This window comes from Buteo buteo, chromosome 15 (assembly GCF_964188355.1).
Source record: "Buteo buteo chromosome 15, bButBut1.hap1.1, whole genome shotgun sequence".
Taxonomy (NCBI): domain Eukaryota; kingdom Metazoa; phylum Chordata; class Aves; order Accipitriformes; family Accipitridae; genus Buteo; species Buteo buteo.
In genome coordinates, this window is record NC_134185.1 from 2,112,909 (window position 1) to 2,135,029 (window position 22,121).

Genomic DNA, 22,121 nt, shown 5'->3' on the forward strand with positions numbered 1-22,121 from the left:
CATCAAAGTTGAGCATAACTAGTAGCAGGGGTAGAGCTGCCCTGGTCTGGGTACATGATGGTGTAGTAAACCCCAGTGAGCTGTGCAGGTGCTCTTTTCTTAAGAAACAGCTATGCCAAATTGATCACTGATAGCCTTTATTTTATTGCTAATTACATCAGCGTTGTTTTATTGTCATTAAAGTGAACTGTGTAAATCTGGTCTAAGGCCTCTGTGGTTGCGTTTGGCCTGAGTACCTGACTTTGAGGACTGCCTATTAAGGCTGGATGCAACAACTGATGAACAATGTGGGCAGCCTAGACAGTAATTTGGCTGCAGCAAAACCATGCTATTAATTTGTTTGAATTTTTATTTTCAATTGTGGGAGGCATAACATATGTAGATAGTGTGCAGTTTGCCTCAAATATTGTTAGTGTACTTCAACAATTCGGGCAGTAGCTTTACTATTTCAGTCCTGAGTTATTCTTTAAAAAGGACTGCCAGCTGTATTGAACTTAATAAAACTGTGTGGTAGCTTTTGTGAGGTTTCATTTTATTGAACTTTTTAATGGTGCCTTATTACAGCTTATTTTCACTGTCGTATAGGGACTGCAATTCTGCCCTTATCGTCCTGCTGCACATAACTTCCCTCACATTATTTCTTTGATCATTCACATTTAGTTATAATACATACACATTTTCCACTTGTCCTTTTCAGATCCAGTCAGTGGATTAAAGCAAAAAACTGTGCTTTATTAAAGTAGATGAACCCTTTTTGGAACCTTAAACGCATAATGAGAATAACAGAGAAGAAATCTGTGTGAATCAAAAAAAAAAACATCCCCAAAATTCAGTTGTAAAGATGGAAGAAAGGCATCAGAATAAGGCTAAGGAGACCTCTGTCCACTTTTACTGCAGTGTCTCTAGTCATAGAGAAAATCACTTCAGCTGGGATTCATCTCATCTCCTTTACCTTCAGCTGTCTAAAACTTAGTTTTCTAAATCTAAGCTTTCTTAGTTTAAGGTCTGGTACAAGGGACTGATACCTCTAGCAAAATGCTCATCCCACCTGTATCCCTCTACAACTACAAAATAGGGAAAGCAACACTTAATACATCCAACGATTTCCTGTTTTTCTTCACAATAACGATGACTGCACTTAAAAACAAACCAACCAAACAAAACCTATTGAACTTTCTGGCTCAGATTAATGCTTATGCTACTGCAAAATGAAAACACATATATAAAGCACATTGTATAATTGTTCCTAATACAAATCAGGCATCACAGACACTATTATAATACAAATAAAGAAAAACCTTCTATCATGTATTTCACCTGACTTTTTAATATGGATAAAATAGAAATATATATGCATTGAAATAACATACAATGAAAGTGATGAGTAGCATGAGAGCAATGCAGAAATGGTTTTTGAAACTCTGAGAAGAGAGGTTGTCATGGAAACAGCCAGGTTAGAAATCTTTTTGTTGCTACAATTTTATTTAGCTGCTGCTTAGTCATTATGTTATTTTAATAAATTAATCTTCCTCAAGTCATTCGTGATTTTATTTTTCTCAAAACAAGATGCTACGTTAAGAACTTTTCAGATGCAAGGCAATGAATAATGGCATATTCATCTATACTGAAACATACAAACCCGAAAACTTCTGTCTCACTCCTACACTCATCTAGCTGAAAGATTAAAAGAGAAAGGTGAATAAGAGTTAGTCACTCTCTCCATAAAAGGCTATCATGGCATTCTAGACAATATTACCTAGAGTGAACTAAAGGAAGAAGAAAACATGTATAAACAGTCCCCCCAAACTTGAAAGCCTTCAATTATTTATATATGGATGTAACATGTGAACTGAAAAGATCAGCTAACAGAGCTCATCTATAAAAGTAAAAAAAAAAAAAAAAGGTTTAAAATGAAAACAAGTAAACAAAATAAGTACCATGTTAATCAGGAAAGGAACACAAATACTCAGGTGACAAAGAAAAAAAACAGTTTGCTAACTAGCCTGCCTGCAAGAAACAGAAGTTTAATTAGTCTGTATGAGCATAGCTGCAACAAATAAGAGTTTCTAAATATTAATTATCATCAAACAAAAGAAGTGTTAAATACCACGGGAGAAGAATGGAAAGGGCAACAAGTGACACAACTTCAGAAAACAACCTGAAGCAATGAATATAAAACAAACTTAAAAGCAAAAAAAATTAATAGCATCTCAATGAGGAATATAAATTGTCAAAATGACAAAAAACATGAGGGACAAATAAAAACAATCTGAAGACTGAGCCACATAAAAGGAGGAGAATGTACAATGAAGCTACAAGGCAGTAAAATATACCGGCAATGAATCCAAGGGTTTTGAATTGTGCATGTTATTTTTTGGAACAAGAGCAGATCTAACACTCTCCACCGACATTTTTTTTCATACTAAAAGTTCACTGATAGCTAAAATGTTTTGTGGACACATTAATCTTAACAAATCTTGGAGTACAATATAGGTTCAAATACTGTCCTTTAGGGCTTCCTCGTCAGTGGTGTGCCCTTCAGTTTTCTTGACAGATGATGTGAAGAATTACAGTCACTCTGTATTGAGCCAACACCATGTTAGCTCCAATATCACATATTACATCAAATATCATATACTAGCTGCATATATATCATCCCTGAACTTCCCTCTGCCATTCCTTCTGTTGGTGAAGATGGCATTATGTCACACTTTTATTACACTGAATTCAGAATACAAATTAATCAATACTGATCGGTCCTTATGTTTCTGATGAAAAAGATCACATGGGGACAGTGAGTGATGGAAAGAGACGTACTGCTGGTGCCTGTCCTGTTTTCCTCAGTACTTTCATTTCTGGCTGGAGGTTTTCTCTGCTTCAGTGAAAGAGGCAGGAGTTTCTTCCTATAGATTGATGGAAAACATTTTTCCAGAAGGTATTATTTAACAATGCAAGACTTCTTGCTGTGTCGGAACACAGATTTCAGACTCCTTGGAATTCCTTGCTTTTCCAGTGCCATCTTCCAGGCATATCTGCCATAGGCGCAGCACTTGCCTCTGGCAAAGTACTGTGTGGCAGGTTTATCTAGGGCCTTTCCACTCTGCTTATAGGGCTTATTGTTATGGTGCTTTCACTGTATTTCAAGAATCTGAAACGGAATTCCTCATGTTAGTTGTATCACTTGCTAACCTGGATTTAAATATTTTAGAACTTTCTTGCTACAAACTTTGTCCTTAGGTGCAAGATATACTTGAGGAGGTTAAAATACTGAAGGTTCCTATTTTTACTTTTCTTTTTATTAAATCTGCTGATCCCCAAGACTGGTGCTTGTGGGTGTGTGGTGGGTTCACCTCGGATGGCTGCCAGACCCCCACCCAGCTGCTTTCTCACTCCCTCTCCTCGACAGGACAGAGGGAGAAAATAAGACAAAAAATCTTGTGGGTTGAGATAAAGACACGGAGATGACTTACCGGTGAGCATCATGGGCAAAACAGACTCAACTTGGAGAAAATGAATTTAATTTATTGCCAGTTAAAAATAGAGTGGGATGGTGAGAAACAGAGACAAAAGCTAAAACATCTTTCACCTACAGCCCCCCACCCCTTTTCCCAGTCTCAACTCCACGCTTTTATTCCTGACTCATCTACCTCCTCCCACCAAATGGCACAGGGGAATGGGGAACGGGGGTTGCAGACAGTCCATAACAGCTCCTCTCTGCTGCTCCTTCCCTCTCACACTTTCTTCTCTGTGCCGGTGCGGGTCTTCTCCACAGGCTGCAGGCCTTCAGGATAAACCTGCTCCAGCACAGGTCCTCTCCAGGGCTGCAGTCCTTCAGGAAAAGGCTGCTCCTTGTATTGGTTTTATGTGGCAAGGTTTTGGTAGCGGGGGGGGTTACAGGGGTGGCTTCTGTAAGAAGCTGCTGGAAGCTTCCCCTGTGTTCGAGAGAGAGCGAGCCCATACCAGTCGGCTCTGAGACGGACCCGCCGCCGGCCAAGGCCGAGCCAATCAGTGATAGTGGTAACGCCTCTGGGATAACATTTTTAAGAAGGAAAAAAGTTGGGAGAGTGGAAAACAGCCACCAGAGAGAGGAGTGAGAACATGTAAGAGAAACAAGCCTGCGGACACCAAGGTCAGTGCAGAAGGAGGGGGAGGAGATGCTCCAGGCGCCGGAGCGAAGATTCCCCTGCAGCCCGTGGTGATGAAGACCATGGTGAGGCAGGCTGTCCCCCTGCAGTCCAGGGAGGTCCACGGTGGAGCAGATCTCCACCTGCAGCCCGTGGAGGACCCCACGCCGGAGCAGGTGGGTTCCCGAAGGAGGCTGTGACCCCGTGGGAACCCCGCGCTGGAGCAGGCTCCTGGCAGGACCTGCGGATCTGCGGAGAGAGGAGCCCGTGGAGCAGGTTTTCTGGCAGGACTTGTGACCCCGTGGGGGACCCGCGCTGGAGCAGTCTGTGCCTGAAGGACTGCACACCGTGGAAAGGACCCATGCTGGAGCAGTTCGTGAAGAACTGCAGCCCGTGGGAATGGCCCACGTTGGAGAAGTTCGTGGAGGACTGACCCCGTGGGTGGGACCCCACGCTGGAGCGGGGGAAGAGCGTGATCAGCCCTCGCCCTGAGGAGGTGAAGCGGCAGAAAATAATGTGTGATGACCGTAAACCCCATCCCTGTCCCCCTTGTGCCGCTGGGGGGGCTTGGTGGAGAAATCCGGGAGTGAAGTTGTGCCCGGGAAGAAGGGAGGGGTGGTGGGAAGGTGTTCTGAGATTTCGTTTTATTTCTCATTACCTTACTCTGGCTGATTTGTAATAAATTGAGCTAATTTTCCCTAAGCTGAGTCTGTTTTGCCCGTGACGGTAACTAGTGAATGATCTCTCCTGTCCTTATCTCGACCCACAAGTTTTTGTTATATTTTTCTCTCCCCTGTCCAGCTGAGGATGGGGGAGTGATAGAATGTCTTTGGTGGGCACCTGGCGTTCAGCCAGGGTCAACCCATCACACTCCTGCACGGGCTTCCTTGCCACAGGCCTCAGATCCTGCCAGGACCCTGCTCCAGCGCGGGCTTCCCATGGGGTCCCAGCCTCCTTCGGGCATCCCCCTGCTCCGGCGTGGGCTCCTCTCTCCCCGGGCTGCAGGTGGAGATCTGCTCCCCCGTGGACCTCCCTGGGCTGCAGGGGGACAGCCTGCCTCACCGCGGTCTTCATCACCACGGGCTGCAGGGGAATCTCTGCTCCGGCGCCTGGAGCACCTCCTGCCCTCCTTCTGCACTGACCTGGGGGGCTGCAGGGCTGGGGCTCTCACATATTTTTTCTGCACTGCTCTCTCTCACGCACTTCCAAATAGCATTTTGCCCTTTCTTAAATAGGTTTTCCCCGAGGCACCACCACCTTGGCCCGGCGGTGGGCGGGTTGGATCCGGCTGGAACCGGCTGTGTCCAGCACGGACCCTCCTCACAGAGCCCATCTCTGCGGCCCCTCACCAACAGCTTGCTATGGACACCCAATACACTTTGCCAAACCAAATCCTCTAAAACACTCCATCCTAGATACCTAACACACGATTAGTGAATTTGGTGTGCCTCAATTTTTTGTTTTAGCTTTTTCAGTGTGTGTCGAATGAGAAGTTCCAAAGTCAGGACCTTTCCTCCATGAAGGCTGGAAATTTGCCTGTGCACAAGAAACTCATGTGCCTGGAGATGCCGGTCACACAGTGCCAATGTTGTCCAGTCTGTTCACAATGTTCCATATATCAAATGGGAGGCAGAGATCACTTTTCCAGAAACTACTCTTTTAGAAAGGTTTAGGTAGAGAAGCAGATACCTTTTAGAAAGGTATACATATATAGACAAATGTATATAGATAGACAGATGGTGTTCACATGGTTTATTCTATGCCCCTGAAAAGAAAGCCCTGTAAAACGATGCAGTCCTAACATTATAAAAGAAATTCCCTTGAAGAAATTCACTGTTGATAATCATACACCATAATCGACCAATACTGTTCATCAGCTAAATGGAAATACTATTATCTAAAATGCTGAAGTTCAAATATAATGCTTCTAAAATCTCTTGTATAAGATCATCAGAATATACCAAAAGCCATACTAGCAGTAACCAGTCACTCGAGCTGTATTATTATAAAATTACTTCCCTCTTAAACACTTTCAAAAGATGGTTATGGTGTTCACCTGAAAGCCATGCATTTCTTCTACACAGAGAGAAAAGAAACTATGTAAAGATGTCATACCATATCTGAAGACATTGTCTGATTCCATTTTATCCACTTTATGTTACTCTTTGTCCTATTTCTTATCTTCAGATGAAAACTAAAACAGGTCATTTTTTTGGTCATTTTAAGTGACTGTGTAGGATACAGAAGCATTTGGGGTAGATCTGGGCAGCTGTCTAGAGAGAAGGCATGCCTGAACTGGCACCAAGGATCCAGGTGAAGGCTAGAATTCCGATTTGGATGAGCAGAAGCCAGTGATCAGAAACCTCAGCATCGTTCTGCAGTTCATATTAGCAGAACCAATTCTTTGACTAGTGATATTAAATATACTGTGTAAAAATTCACTCTGGAGCAATGTAGAACTTGCAGTAGATTTCCTAAATCAAAGTTCATTGCTTTAGCCCTCAGGCCATCCTTCCTTTTAGCTTTTATAGATAAAGAATTTCCTTACTGGTGTTCTCTTAGTTTCTTAAATGTGGGTTTTCTGGAATTAAAAAAGAGTTTGCTGTCATGTTTAACCCTACCAAGTCAGTTGCATTTTTGACACTGGATACATGGATGAAAAAGGAATCCAGCATACTCTTCCTAAATTGAAAGTTTTCCAGAAGTAAGAGTTCTTTTCAAGTTTTTATGTGATTCTCTATTACTCAGTATTGAATTCTTACCCACTATATTTAAATATTTCAGCAGTCTGTGGTCATTGTGTATTCATTCCAGCTACATCCTACTTTAAAAATATGTAAATATTCATTACAAATTATTGAACGTCTTTGACTAGGAATGTCTATGCCATGACATTTAAAAAAAATAAATTGGTTTATTACAGCCCTAAATGTACTCTAAAGATAGAGAAATACAGACATATAAAGTCAAAAAAGCATCCAAATTTTTGAAGTGTATTTTCTTCACTTTTAAAATTGTCCTTATATCCCCCCAAGGTGCTTCTTCTAAGAATATATTGAATCTGTTTATAGGATGCTCAGTGGAAAACAATGAATGGATTTCACACAGTACGACACTATACATTCCTCACTAAAAAATTCAAATTACTAATACTTGATGTTTTGGCATCATAAATAACTAAAAGGTATCACTAAGGTTTTTCATCACACTTTACTAGTTTATGTTCACATGCACAGACTTAGAAGTTCACCTAATTTCAGTGTTTTTTTCTTTAAAGGATTGGATATAAATATGATTTTGTATTTTTGTATGAAGGTTAAAACATGATTTGACAGAAGATGTATTGTATGAACTGCCGAAGAATGAAACTAGTACGTTGGTATTTGTGTTACTGTTGTGACTGACTGTAGAACTTTTTAGTGCATCAATGAATCCAAGTTAGGCTAAGGATTAATACTGAGGTTCAGCTAACAATAGCAAAGTGTTCAGAGGTAATCTAGTTTCCTGGTATTTAGGTAGAGAAGACACAGCTACTCATACTTTAGAGACAATGTCTTCTGCACTTATGAGAATGAAATGTGAATCACTAAAGTAAAAACTCCATAAAAATAGTGAAAATTTAAAATTTCAGTAACAGGAAATTTTTGCCATAAACACAGCAGAATTGTATCTCTAAAAAGAAGCAGCTTATTTTAACAATTTCAAGTTATTCGTTACTGTAATGCCTTAAATCCATCAATGTAACTTACTTAAATATTTTTATTTGATAAATTATTTTCCACAGCTATATTCAAATTTTTTGTGATGTGTATCTTACTATTCTAAGGCTATTAAAAAAATCATTATTTTGTTGTAGATAGATAAAAATTATTCTGACATTATTCACTGTTGTTTTAATGATCATATATAGCACAAACATTCCAGTAATTAGATTTTATTTTGAAAGGTTCCTATTGAAGTTTCCGATTGATTTATGCTTTATTTAGTAATGAAAGAAAGGAAGAAAATGCTTTCAATTTTGCATGGCATCAAGATCTCTTATTTTTATGACTGATGTAATTAAGTTTTTTCACTAATATTCTATAGAGTAATTAAAAATGAGATAGCAGCATCATAAATGATTCAAAAATAGGAAAAATATTTCACAGGGTTAGTAAAAACTTTAATGCATCTGTTTTTAAAGCAATTTTTAAAATTTGTCTGAAAATGAATCAAAAACCCCAAACCTGCGCTCTTAGGGAAAAGTGCAGGTGCTGTGCTAAACTCAAATACTTCTGTCTTCTGAAACGTAATATAAACATATTTAATACACTGAAGAACATCAGTATTGTAAGAACGTTCTCATTTTGGCTGTATCCAACTGTATGTGTTCAGTATTTTGTATGTACTAATTACAGAAGTGTGCAATGTTAGTGTGCCTTGGTTTCTATTAACACAGTGACTACTGGTGATAGAAAACACCTAAAAGCTTTGGAATTTCCAGTGGAGAAAATACTGAGGTCTTCACACCTGCATTTACGACAATTTCTAAAAATAGAGACTCTCTTGGAAAGTTCATGCAGACATAAACATGGCAGACTGGAGGTTGGTCTGCTGGAGGATTGCCCTGGTAAAGCAGAGGTCCCAGTGTTCATTCTACATGCATTTCCCACTTCAGACTCTTCTTTAAATAAAATAAAAATGGAAGACCACAAGTCCCAAGCAAAAGCACTCTGGTCACTCCATAAATCTTCTCTGACAGTGGAATTCTCTTAACTCCAACCAACAGCAATGTGTTAGTAGCTCTGCACTTCTTAAATATAGTACTTTATAAAGACACAATATCTGAAAGAGCTTACTTCAGTATCAGAAGCAGTGTAAATATTAGCATAGCTTTCTTGTCGGGTTAATGAACCTTGCTTGTTAATCAGGCTAATTAGCTTGCTTTCTTCATATTCAACCAAATGTCTACACCACACAGCACAGTGAAGAATCCAGCCTTTCATCCGTCATGTTCACATTCTCATTGGGGCAGTTATGCATTTCCAGATACAACTCTATGCATCATGTGAAACCATGTGAACTTTTCAGAAAATATATCTTAATAATAAAAATTCCTACTATTTTATCCACTTTGCATAAAGAAACTGTATAAGATGAAAGAAGATACAAACCACTCTTTCCTTTCAAAACATATAGTTTTACTATTTATGCAGCATCTCTTCACTATTAAGCCATGCCAAGATCATTCATTAAGCTATCTTCACCCACTGCTAATACAAAACTCTTCAGGAGTCCTTCCAGATTTATTTTACCTTAGCATCGAGAGTTTCTGAAGGGAAAACTAAAAGGCAATTAATCCTTTTCTTTCTAAATTGTACGTCAAGATAATTTATGCTCTCATATCCCCAAATAAATGGCATTACTCTTATGGCATATTTTGAAGACAAAATCTCATTAAATTTTAATGTATATAACTCCTAACTATGACCGCCTTGAAATTTTTTAGTCAAAGTTAAAACCTAGTGCTCCTCACTTTTGACATGGCTGACATATTTCTTGTCCAGCAAAGGTGTCTTAAGCTGTATCTAGTAAAATAGAGTTACAATTCCTTGTAAAACAATAATTCAAATAAAAATAGAAATAGAACCTCCAATGCATAGAGAGGAAAGCTCTTTATGTTCATTATTTGTAGCATATTCGATAGTATTGAAAGGTCTAATTTGGAAAGAAATCACCATGCACCTAAAAATAAGATGCAGCCAGAGACTGTTTCAGACAACAACAGGCAAAGCAGAAAAGTGGAAAGATAAGAGCCACCTACCTAATGAATAAAAATGTACTCCAAAGAAAAGCAAGCAAAAAACATATTATTGGTGGTCTAGTCAGACTGACAGTTGCAGATACAAGTATTTTAATTTACAAGAGCTTGATCATTAGGGCATATCCAAATTATCTGTGCTCCCTTGTATTTTGTTATTGAATACATATGATTTATTAAACGTTTTTATTGTTTATTTATTTACCGTTATTTGCTAAAAGCCAGCAACTACAGATCCTCTGATAAGCAAATCCTATTTTTTTTTCAGAAATCCAATATGATACTGGTTGTCAGTGAAAGTATGGAGGCATAAATTGTCATTTTTCACTCAAGGATTAGCTCGAGTTACCTGTCTTATCTTTTGAAGTGCTGCTTTTGTTAGAACCAAGCTAGCAGTAAAAATATCCAGTAATGTAGCGACTTTTGTTTTCAGGCAATTTACAGACATTATCTGTTTAATCACTGCAATATCTTTGTGAGATGGTAACATTTGTTTATCTACACCTTCACCTAGAGAATATGAACTGGGATATTAATTAATTTACCCAAGGGCACAAAGGGAATCTGTATCACATTTAGATTAAAATTCTCTTCTTTTCCGCTTATTGCTAGATATGCACATCACTACACAAATTTCCCCCTCTCTAATTCAGCTTGCCATTATATTAATAACATAGCTGCAAATAGTAATACAGAAAGTCTTAACTCTTTTCAAAAATAACTGGTCATTTCTACAGATAACCTCTGGTTCACTGTGAGTTACTTGATCCTTTGACTGATGATGAAGAAGAACCACTGCTATGCACAGCATTTTAGTAGAGTCAATAGAATGAAACTCAGTTTCCAGTGTATATATGTGTCTATTACATAAATCACATTGTTCCAGGTGAATACCTGGATTAACCTCAGAGACACAACAGGAAGGAATGAATAGTTACAGACTCTCAAACCATACGTGCACACGCACACCAAGAATGATAATAAAAATTAATTGGATGAAGCCTGTCTACAGAGCGACTGACTTTTCTTGAAAGAAAGCAGCACAAATGACCTACTAAGACAACGTCACAACGATTTTATTTCCTATCACTGACACACGTGCTGCTGTGTGAAAGAGATCTCCTTTCAGATCTGTGGAAGAAGGTGCAGGATGCTTCTGTCTAAAATCCACCCTATGTAAGGGTGTTAGCAAACACCAACAAGAGTTAAACATGGGATAGCAAAGCAGTGCATTCAGTGTGAGAATCTCCACCTCAGAAGACCAAAGGAGACAATGCTTGTGTTAATGTTTAGCCACAGCCCTTATTCAGTAACACACTTTGAACACATGCCTACATTTGTCCAAATGAAGCAACAAACATGAAAGCATCATCTTACCTTCGCAGATGTAACTCAGTATTGTCTTCAGTTCCCAACTCAGCAGGATATGACCCTTAAGGCATTTAAGGATCTCTTGATATTAAGTACATTAAAGACCTCTTAAAATCAGTTGCTTTGCTTGAGAGGGATGGTTGGAGATTTGTGTTTCAGTACTTCGACATTTCCAGGTTTTACTGATCACTATTAGTTTCTCTTCTTAACACCCCAGTACTGTAAACCTTCTTAGATTATGACTATAAAATTAGTTTTTCTGACCTTATTTTCCAGAGTAACAATGAGATTATAAATGCATATGTCAAGAACAAATACCTGTTTAGAATTTATCAGTAATTTCTTATCCATATTTATGAATGAACTTAGTAGTTGCTAAATCCCTACCCCAGCCTCCTTTGACCACAATGGTTATAAAAAACGGAGAGAAACTGCTCATCCTGGTCAAAGGATTTCTAAGGTCAGGAATTTCTAACTCACCCTTTTCTATGTTTTCTTAGTCAACATGCAGTAACATGCAAAATCCCAAATTTTGCAGTGTGTATATAATTAGCAAAGCAGAACCTTCAACATTGTACTTCTTTCTCCCTTTATTTTGCTGGGTCTTTTTACACTGTGTGCTTAGTTCAGTTGCCACGTGGCCTGATCCATCTTAGATGTCCCTTATATCCTATACCATATCTTGGATACTTAAGGGCACTTTGGATGGCACAAAGTCCTCAGGCAACCAGACTGAGGTCATACATACTTTAGAACAGTGTTCAATTCTTTTAGGCGTGAGTAATGTGGCCAGCAGAACAGGATTCCAAAGGCTGGGATTTTGGATGTTTGCTCTGTTTCAACATGTTTTGCTGCCTAAATCCTACACTTTTTTGAAGGAATGTGTTGCTGTAAGGTGCTTATACAAATAGACACTAAATAATTGGAAATCTCCAGTTCTGTAGTATTTCTTTACCAGTATGTTCCAGTACTACAAGTACTTTTTAATGTAAGTAATCTATTATTTATAAAAGTTAGTCACAGACAAATTGTCATGGGCACTCACTGAGAAATTTTTTTTTTATTTTAGTCTAAATGACTAGCTCTGTACCTTTCAAAATGTAAGCAAAATGCTTTCACCATACAGGACTTTATAGCACCCAAGTAACAAAAGTAGAACTCACACACTGTTCCAAACTAGCAATTGTATAAAAACTATAAATGCTTACCAAGGGGGCAATTGCATTTGAAGCCATTTATGTCCTCTTCACAGGTTCCTCCATTCCAACAGGGTCTGTCTAGACACTCATTCATGTGAAAAGAACATGTTTCACCTGAAAGTTTAGATTAAAAAAAAAAAAAAAGACAAATGTGCTGACGTGTTCAAATCATAAAGACATATTTGTAATGAAAAAGGACTATGGGATTGTCACAGTCTACATGCTGACCCCACTGGCCAAGGTGCACTTACTGAGTACACAGGGATACTGATAGACATCTTGTGTCATGAATTTTTCTGCTTTCTTAGTTACAAGACAGTCCATTTTGACAGGCAATGTTGGAAGCATGACAATCAGGAAAATAGAAAGCTTTCCTACTGAGGATATGCATAATCCTGGAGCTTTTTTCCATTATACAAAATTACTATATTCAGGCAATTTTTGTTCAGTTGTGTCAATCATTTTCTTTCATTTCACTCACTGTCTCCTTTGAAAAAGAATGGCAAAGTATCTGCATATAAAAATCAGGCCAACACTAATTTACAGACAGTTATGCATAAGAGTAGAGTTCAGCCTATGTTCTACAGAAAGTTGGTACTATGATACTGGATATTTCTCTTTCTCCATGTAATGCAAAGGAGGAGGATGACCAAGTGATTGAAGAATATTTAATAAGGCAAAATACAGATGAGAAGGAAAGAAATAAGAGCAAAGGTAGGAAGTATAGTGAAATGTAGATTTGTAATCTACAATAGGGGTTGCTTTGATTTGTAACAGGAAAAGCTATTTCCAGCCACAGGAATACAGAAGCAAATCATACGTTGCATACTTAGAACAGGTCAGCAGTATACGAAGCGTGCTGGGCTTTCTGTGAACCTCACAGAATTAAAACCAAAACGAATGCTGAAATTCCTCTGAATTCTTTGCACTGAGGAAAATATTTGGTCTCTTATCTGCAGCACACATACATACCCTCTCATACAATCACAGGAACCAAGACAGTCAGCTCTCAAAACCCATAGTTTGTGCATCTACTAGATATAAAAGGCCTTCGTTGGAGGAGCCCATAGCAGCACCAAGCTTCTCTTCCACCCATAAACTTATGACAGCGTGGCTCCTATTAGGATTTTTTCCTGCCTGTAAATATGCTGTGCATTTTCCATGAGAGTTCAAGGTATCTGGATGAAAAGGGGGAGACACAAGCAGACACCAGGGAGAGTTCAGGTAACTCAGAAAACTAAAAAGCTATCTGCTAGCAGCAGCTGCTGAGTGCTGCTTAGAGTGTGCTGTGGCACCAGTGAGGAATACAAGCAGTCAGGACTGGCCAAAATATAAATCCTTGTCTAAGTTCTTTTAATTTTTTACATTTTCTTTGAAGTGTTGATAAGGTAACAGCACTATGTGCAACCTTCCTGATCTAATTCTGATATTTTGCTTTCCTTATGTTTTCTAGTTCAGATCCATTTCCACAGTTAAGTCCCTGATTACGGTAGGTCTCTTTTGAGGAAGATAAATGGAAATGTATTGGCATCTGTTCTCTCCTTCTGCATAGACAAGTGGACAGTAGCCCAAACGGAGTTTCCTCTAGGAGTAAATCATCTGGCCACAAGCCATGGGTAAGCTGCAGCATGTACAAGAAAACCTCCTTGAAACAGATTCTTTCACCTCCCTTGAGTTGTTGTGTACTCCTAATAAATAAAAGGTTAAAATAAAGCAAATGCAGTTCTGAGGGAAATAATGGAATGAGATCATCCTCATTTACTCATGATATCCACGATTTCTGAACTTCTTACTGCATTTTTGTGAAGATGGCTCTGTTTTCCTCTCGAATCTAAGGCAGCAAAGGTATCTTACTGAACTGGGTAGTGCCATAATTTTAAGACATGGCTGTAACTACAATCCCTTGTGAACTGTTCTTATCCACCTCCTTTGATTTTCTTTTCTTTTTGGGATAGGAAATTTGGCATGGCATTCAGCAGGAAAATGAGTCAACTATATGTAGGCTTCTGACTACAGATCTATGCTTTAAAACTGAGCATTTAGGGTGAAATTTAGTTCCCTAAATGTCAGTATCTAATGCAATATAGGATATCCTGTATTCAGGCTCAAGAAAATAGTCCTTAGGGAATAAGAATGGACAATAAGCAGAAACAGTCGCAAAAGTTTTATAACAGTACCATAAATTGGTCATTCAGGCTGGGAATCCTGATGGGATGGTAGGAAATAAGAGAAAAGAACCAAGACACAGAGGGCAGCTGTCAGCTGAGGAGTATTTCCAAAAAGGAACAAAAAATAGCATGTACTGGGCAAGGTGAACCCTTCGAGGAATTCAAGAGCAAAATGACACCTGATCAAAAGGTTAATTCTGTGGCCATGTTTTGACTGAATTATATGAAAAGATACAACACCTGGGGAGTCCTGAGACGATGATGCAATAATGAAGGCTAGAGGAATTTGGGGCATGAGATGAATGTTGGAGCTTTAGCTGTGTTGAGGAGTAGTGACAAAACCTGATTGTGAGTAGGAAAGATGAGAAAGGAGTCAAAGCCGTTCTCCCATTCCACGTTTGGGAGGAAGCATAATGATACTGTCAAAGGAACTGCCCACGGTAGGAGAAGATCAGGTTCAAGAGCATCTAAGGAACCTGAAGGTGCAGAAGTCCATGGGACCTGATGAGATGAATCTGCAGGTCCTGAGGGAAATGGCAGATGAAGTGGCTAAGCCACTATCCATCATATTTGAGAAGTCGTGGCAGTCCGGGGAAGTTCCACTGACTGGAAAAGGGGAAACCTAATGCCTCTAATGCAGGGGGGTTGGAACTAGATGGTCTTTAAGGTCCTTTCCAGCCCAAACCATTCTATGATTCTATAATTCATTCCATGTTTCTAATGTAAGGAAAGATGTAGAAAAAAAAAATTATTTTGCATCTTCATTTGGAAAAAAATAAATATTTGCTATAAAGTATAGCTAAGAAATGGCATCAGAAACTGAATTTCCTTTCTGATATCATACCACTAACCCCCATTATATTAAGACTTCAATGAATACAGGTTTTCTTAATGTATTTTCTTAATGTATTTTCTTAATGTTGTAATCTATATTGCAACACTCCCTAGATTAAAAGATTTAGTTCTAATTTAGACAATTAATCCCAAATTTACAGACTAATGCTGTACAGTAGAGGTATACATGCCATATTTATTTAACAGAAAACTATCTGGTTTCAGGCATTTTGCTTTTATTTACCTATGGCTCTGCTAGATGCGTATGAATTCCATTCTTCATTTAGGAGAACAAGGAAATGGGAAAAAATTCCCTGCTCTGATAACAAAGGTGCTGATTTCATGCTGGAGGCTGTTATTACAGCTAAATTACTTCAGCTGACAAAGAAGCAATTACATGCCACTCAGCCTCATCTGAATTATCAAGCACCGAGAATACCTTTCTCATAAATGATGAAAATATTTGCGAAAACCACTGACTGATTTACAAGTTGTGCTAGCTAACAGTACTTGCAGAATGATTTAGAAAGGTGCCAAACTTTCTGAAGTATTTCAGTTGAAAATGCTGTTAACACATTAAATACAGATCAGTTTTTTTCCTGACAAGCTTGCAGTATTGTCGACGTACACGGCTAAGACTTTAGTCTCTATGCATCTCTCTTACCATTCCTTCAAGATCACTTTTGTTTTCCTTCTAATTTTGCTATCTAGCCACTGAAAAAGATACTATTCACAGATCTGAAAAACTGATATTATTTTTCATCTAAAAGTTAACAGTGCAGTTTTGGTAATTCTGTACATCTCAGAAAAGGCTAGGAGAATAGAATTTTTTTGCCTATGAATCATGTTGAAACTTGGAAAAGCCTTCACGTTTTAGTGCAATTTATGCCAATCAAATGCACATGTAGTGAAAATAAAGGTAATTGCTTTTTGTGTACTGCAGACAATAACTAGCTCCTCTGGTTACGTGCCGTAACATGGAGTGCCATTAAACTAGCAGTTGCATCTGACAAAAGGCATGTCCCAAAACTTTTTGCAAACAGTTGCTAGGGAAATTTAAGAATTCATGCCCTCAGAGTACAAAGGCAATATATGGACAGTATTTTTTAAATATTTCAGAGAGAATCAAAGACTCTATGAAGCTACTGTGAGACCATATTTTCTGAGTATTAGAGACATGATAAAAGCTGGACACGTACAAAGAAGCCTTTTTTTTTTCAGTATGCAGCTAATCTCAACTACATATTTGAAATGGATGATGAGAACCTTCTTTGAACATCAGATAAAAAACACTAATTGGCTACAAATTACTTTCAACATCAAAGTATGTTAATATAAATATTTTCTGGGTTTACACTTTTAAGGTTAACATTAATACAAGACATCCAAACATAATTAGTAGTAAAACGTAATATTTAATTAGTTATGTAATAAATCATAGCTTAAAGTCTGAATTCCTAAACAATTTACAGGGATCGTGTCACCAAATTCTGAAGTACAAAGAGAATGTTAAAAATGATCATGAGCCAATTCTACTTCTATTAACCCTATAGTGTGTTTTATCCTGTGTCAAATTGCAGTGTTCTTAAAATATATAACAAATAATTACAGCTCCTTAGGAAAGCCTGTCACTCTTGCAAATTGCACGGCCTGACGTTTAACAGCAACATTTTCTACAGGCACATCAATGATACACAAGAGACAGATTATTCTACAGGAACAAAAAAGTCCTGAGAAGAGCCTAAGGACCTGAGTAGGTACATGCTAAAAATTTGGCAAAGATAATTAGTCCTCCACCAGTGTTACTGATGGAACTTACTCTGTTTAAAAAAATCATGCTATTTTAACAAATGGAGATGTTCTGAAGTTCTCAGGTAAATATAACTGGAGATCAAAAGCAACAAAGAAATATTCCTTTTCATAAATATAATGGATGAAGCCTCGTTGAATATTCCTTCACTTCAAAAGTAAGAGCAACTTTGTAAGATCACTAGATTGAAAGTTTGCACCTTTCAGTGGTTCAGACTTTGGGTGTTTTATTTCTGCTTAGATTAAGGAGTTTAATTTCTCACTTCATCTGAACTAATTGAACTGTTTTTATATTTTGCTGAATATCCACAAAACTGATTTTTGTTTTGATATCAGAATAAGTTAACTTTGTACCATTCTCAAGTATAATATTCAGACATTAGAATAAAATTGGAATTGATTTGAAAGCTTATTTTCTCAATGTAATACACATTATATATAAGTATCTCTTATTAATTGCCACAAGTACTATAAAGATCCCTGTCCGAATTACAGAACACATGCAAAAATATCCAAAGTTTCATTTACATACTGTTTATACCAACTTTCGTTTTATAGGCATAATCAAATATAAAGTTTGACAATGCAAAGGTAGACAGAATGACCACAACTAATAAAAGGATGTCCAAGAATATTTTTTTAACTAGAACTCCTTACTTGAGGAAATATTACTTCAAGACATAAGCTGAATCTTTCTAATCCCATATCAGATGAAAAGCAAATGATTTAAAATTCTACTTAATGTAATCTTACTGAAGTCCTGCTGAAAAAAACAAGAGGTTTTTTAAAGTGCAGCTAGCATCGGAAGCAGTAACAATATATTTGAAGGTTGTCTTCACAACACTCCTGCCTTACTGTCCACCATTCTGTAAAATGTATGTAAATATAAAGCATTCAAGTCATGTACCTGAGAACAAATGGTGTAATTTTGTTGCTTTCTAAGCAACATAAGTTATCGTGTTAGATAAAGGAGGTATCAGCCTGAGTAACATTTCTGCTTACTTTGCAGAAGATGCAGTTATGGAAAAGCAAGACAGACAGTCCAGGTGTGGCCTTAGTGAACTTAACTGACATTTCCCTTTCTCAGCTTTGGTGTTCTGTACACTTCAATTTTGCTTTTATTTGAGGTCTTTTCTGTGTGAGAAATTGCAGCAGTTAAAAACCCAAAACAGTTTAATTTTTTTTATTTATTTACTTTGTATAGCATACACCTTTCTGTGAACACTTATTCCAGATTGAACGTGATTTACATGATGCTTTCTCAAACCACTGCACCAGCTCAGCTTCTCTGAAAGAGTTTTAGACAAAGCCTGTGGCTCTTCAGCTTTGAACTGCCAAGTGCGGCTCATCCCTCTGGGCAGGATTACACCGTACGCCTGACGGGCAGCCTCGCCCCAGTAACATAGGAACTGTGTGACTGGAAATGGGAGCAGGCGTTTCAAACGCAGAATGTGCCTGCCAACAAACCAACCCAACCCCGTTGCCTTCCTTTGTGCAGCAGAAATAATAACGTCATGATTTCAGGTGACCCTGCTAAAAGAAGCAGATACCGAGGCCCTGAGAACGCTAACAGGCCCTAATTGCCCTGAGCAGGTCCACCTGGGACCCTCCCCGCCCCCTGCCCATCGCCCACAGCTCCATTTCAGCTCAGCTCCACTCAGCTGTAGGCACCCAGACCTGCTCTGAGCTTTTCTGTAGACGTACTCGTTTCCAGTCCTGCCTCTGGCTCTCTCTCAAGAATGGTCTCCAGCCTACGCTGTAAGCAATTTTTCTCTTTGTGTGGACCCCTTGTCTATACGTTATAGTTTTATCTCTGGTCCTGTCTCCTGCTGCTTCTAACTCGCTTCCGCAGATGGACCCGCTGGGTTTACCCTCGGACCCCCCTTCGTGGCTCCCCTCGCGGAGCAGCGTTGCTCTTGCTGCTCCCTCCTAACAGGGTCAATCTTCCTTACGTGTTTGTGTGTCCGTCAGCTGTTCTAGACTTTGTTTGTACAAGGGGTTAAGCGTTCCTAAACTTACTTGTGTCGAAAAGGATCGGTTTTCACACAACTTTGTGTATTTTCCTTCAAGATTTGTTTTTCTTATTGGCATCATGGATGTACTGTTCACATCTATCACAGAAGGGTGAAACTATTTTAAAAACATTCAAACAACTTAAAACCATTGAATAACTTACTGAAAGTACAAACACTTAAATACTTCCTCAGATAGACTCCAAATGTTATGTGGACTTGTCTGATGTATTTGTGGAGTAAAAAAGGTAAAAACAAAGCACAGAAATTTAAAGTAATAGAATGATATTAAAAATGCTCACGTGTCATTTTCCTCTTTTGGACAAAAAGAGGAATGCTGAACAAAGAATACTGAAGAGTATCATATATACAATATATTAATGTCAAACTCAAAAAGCCTGTAGAAGGCCTACATGGGTGATGAGCCTTAATATTGTTATATGTTACTTACACATGGGTAAAGCAATGATGGATCAGTATCTTACTACTGTGAGATACAGTATGTATTCAGAATAAAAAGATTTTCCAAATCTTAACTATACAGTCAATATCATATAGATACAAACCCTCAAGAGAAACCAGTGAGGCAGTATTGCCTATCTAGTTAGAGTTCTCAGCAGCTGTCTTCACGTTTTTGTAGGCTTCTAAAGAAACAAAAGTTTTAATGAAAGATGTGTTTGGATAAAGACAGCATTTTTTCAAATATTTCCAGGAAGAGCTTCTTTTAAGCCAGAAATGAAGCACAGGGGTGTTTGTTTAGAAATGCCAGTCATTGTGAAAGCTGGAATCATTTGATGCTGAACACTGATGTTTTGAGATAGAGTTAACGCAAAGATACGGAAGAAGGGATAAACTGGGAATGAGTTTGAAGGTGAACAGATGTTTGAAGAAGTGAGCCAGGAGAGGGCAATATAGAGGGTCATCACATGATCAAAAGGATGGGATAATTTTGTTGAAAAAATTACTTACTCAATTTTTAAAGATCATACTGCAAACTGCCAAGTTTGACATAGGCCAAATTCTCTTGTAGGCAGTGGACAGTACTCCACACATGTACAGTTTACGGTTCAAAAGGAAAGACTGTGGTACATGATGTTATAAAGTATTTGTTTTTACTGTGCAAATACCCAAGCCTTGGACTTTTTATGAACTTGTTTTTTATGAAATCAGATCATGCTGTTCATGTTGACAAATCCCATTGCAGTGGCTAAGAGGTCCCTAGCTAACAGAATGTAAAGCATTTGAGAAATGCTTATAGACAACAGATCGATCAATCATCTAGGCAGAGGAGATGGCTATGAGTTGTCTGTGTAAAATTCTGCTTCTGAAATTAAAAACTGATTCTAATGTTTTATCTAAGAGTACCCAGGGATTCATTTATTAGCAGGAGAGAAACCAACTTGGTGACTGGGAACTCACAGCTTATTTGCAAATCTATGAATCCTAGTACACAAAGTATGATAGTTCCCCAAAGACGTACAGAGTCCTGAGCAACAATAACTTCTGGTTTACTCTTTAGTTTATTTACTATTGCCATTGATATTTCATCTGAAAGTGAATTTACTATTTATGAAGAAAAATGAAGTACATCTGGATATGTAAAGAAGTTGAATTACAGATAAATGACATAATAAACACACGCACAAAAAGAAATTGCATAAGTGTAGGGTTTTTAGTATTACACGGAGATACTCTTCACTGATTCATAATGTGCAGTTATGACTGAACTTCAAATCTGTTCTGTGCTGGAAAATATCCCAGGATCATAAACCCTCGGAGACTCTATGAAAATGGAATTGCTAGGGTAGTGATAACATTTTTATAAGCTTAAACAGCGTTTTATTAATTGTTTGTGGTTTATACTCTCTGAAAAATCAGAATTCAATATATTGAGTATATGTGATAACGAGTTACACTAAATGAGTAATATTGTGAAATTTCTTTTTTTGAATTTGCTTATGTGGGAATGTTATTGTATAGGAACTCATTGGGTGATAAAATAATAATAATAAAAAGTATTTTCCAGTAATATATCATTTATATAAGCAAGTCCTCATGTTCACAGAGTCACAGAATGGTTGGGGTTGGAAGTGACCTTTGGAGGTCATTTCGTCCAAACCCCCTGCTCGAGCAGGAACACCTAGAGCCAGTTTCCCAGATGGCTTTTGAAAGCCAGATGGCTTTTGAATATCTCTACGGATGGAGACTCCACAACCTCCCTGGGCAACCCGTGCCAGTGTTCAGTCACCCTCACGGCAAAAAAAAAATTTCCTGATGTTCAGACAGTACCTCCTGTGTTTCGGTTTTCCCACTGCATCTGGTCCTGTCACTGGGCACCACTGAAAAAAACCCAGCTCCATCTTCTTTGCACTCTCCCTTCAGGTATTTATAGACATTGATGAGATCTACCCCCCCCCCCCCCCCCCCCCGCCCCGAGCCTTCTCTTCTCCAGGCTGAACAGTCTCAGCTCCCTCAGCCTTTCCTCCTAGGAGAGATGCTCCAGTCCCTTAGTCACCTTAGTGGCCCTTCACTTCACCCTGATGTCCACCAGGACCCCCAGGTTCTTCCCTGCAAAGCTGCTTTCCAGCTGGTCAGCCCCCAGCAGGTACTGGTACTTGGGGTTATTCCTCCCCAGGTGCAGACTTGGCACTTCTCTTTCTTGAACTTTACGAGGTTAATGTCAGCCCATTTCTCCAGCCTGTCGAGGTTGCTCTGGACGGCAGCATGACCCTCTGATGGATCAGCCGCTCCTCCCAGTTTTCTGTCATCAGCAAACTTGCTGAAGGTACATTCTGCCCCGTCAG

General features: G+C 38.6%; 1 protein-coding gene across 1 annotated transcript in view; it reads right to left on the bottom strand.

Annotated features, from left to right (window-relative positions):
* EYS (eyes shut homolog) overlaps positions 1 to 22,121 on the bottom strand; it is an 810,501-nt gene that overhangs the window by 686,828 nt on the left and 101,552 nt on the right. Inside the window, exon 11 of the mRNA XM_075046421.1 lies at positions 12,504 to 12,608. Coding sequence (XP_074902522.1) covers positions 12,504 to 12,608 — 105 coding nt within the window. The remainder of the gene's footprint in view (positions 1 to 12,503; positions 12,609 to 22,121) is intronic.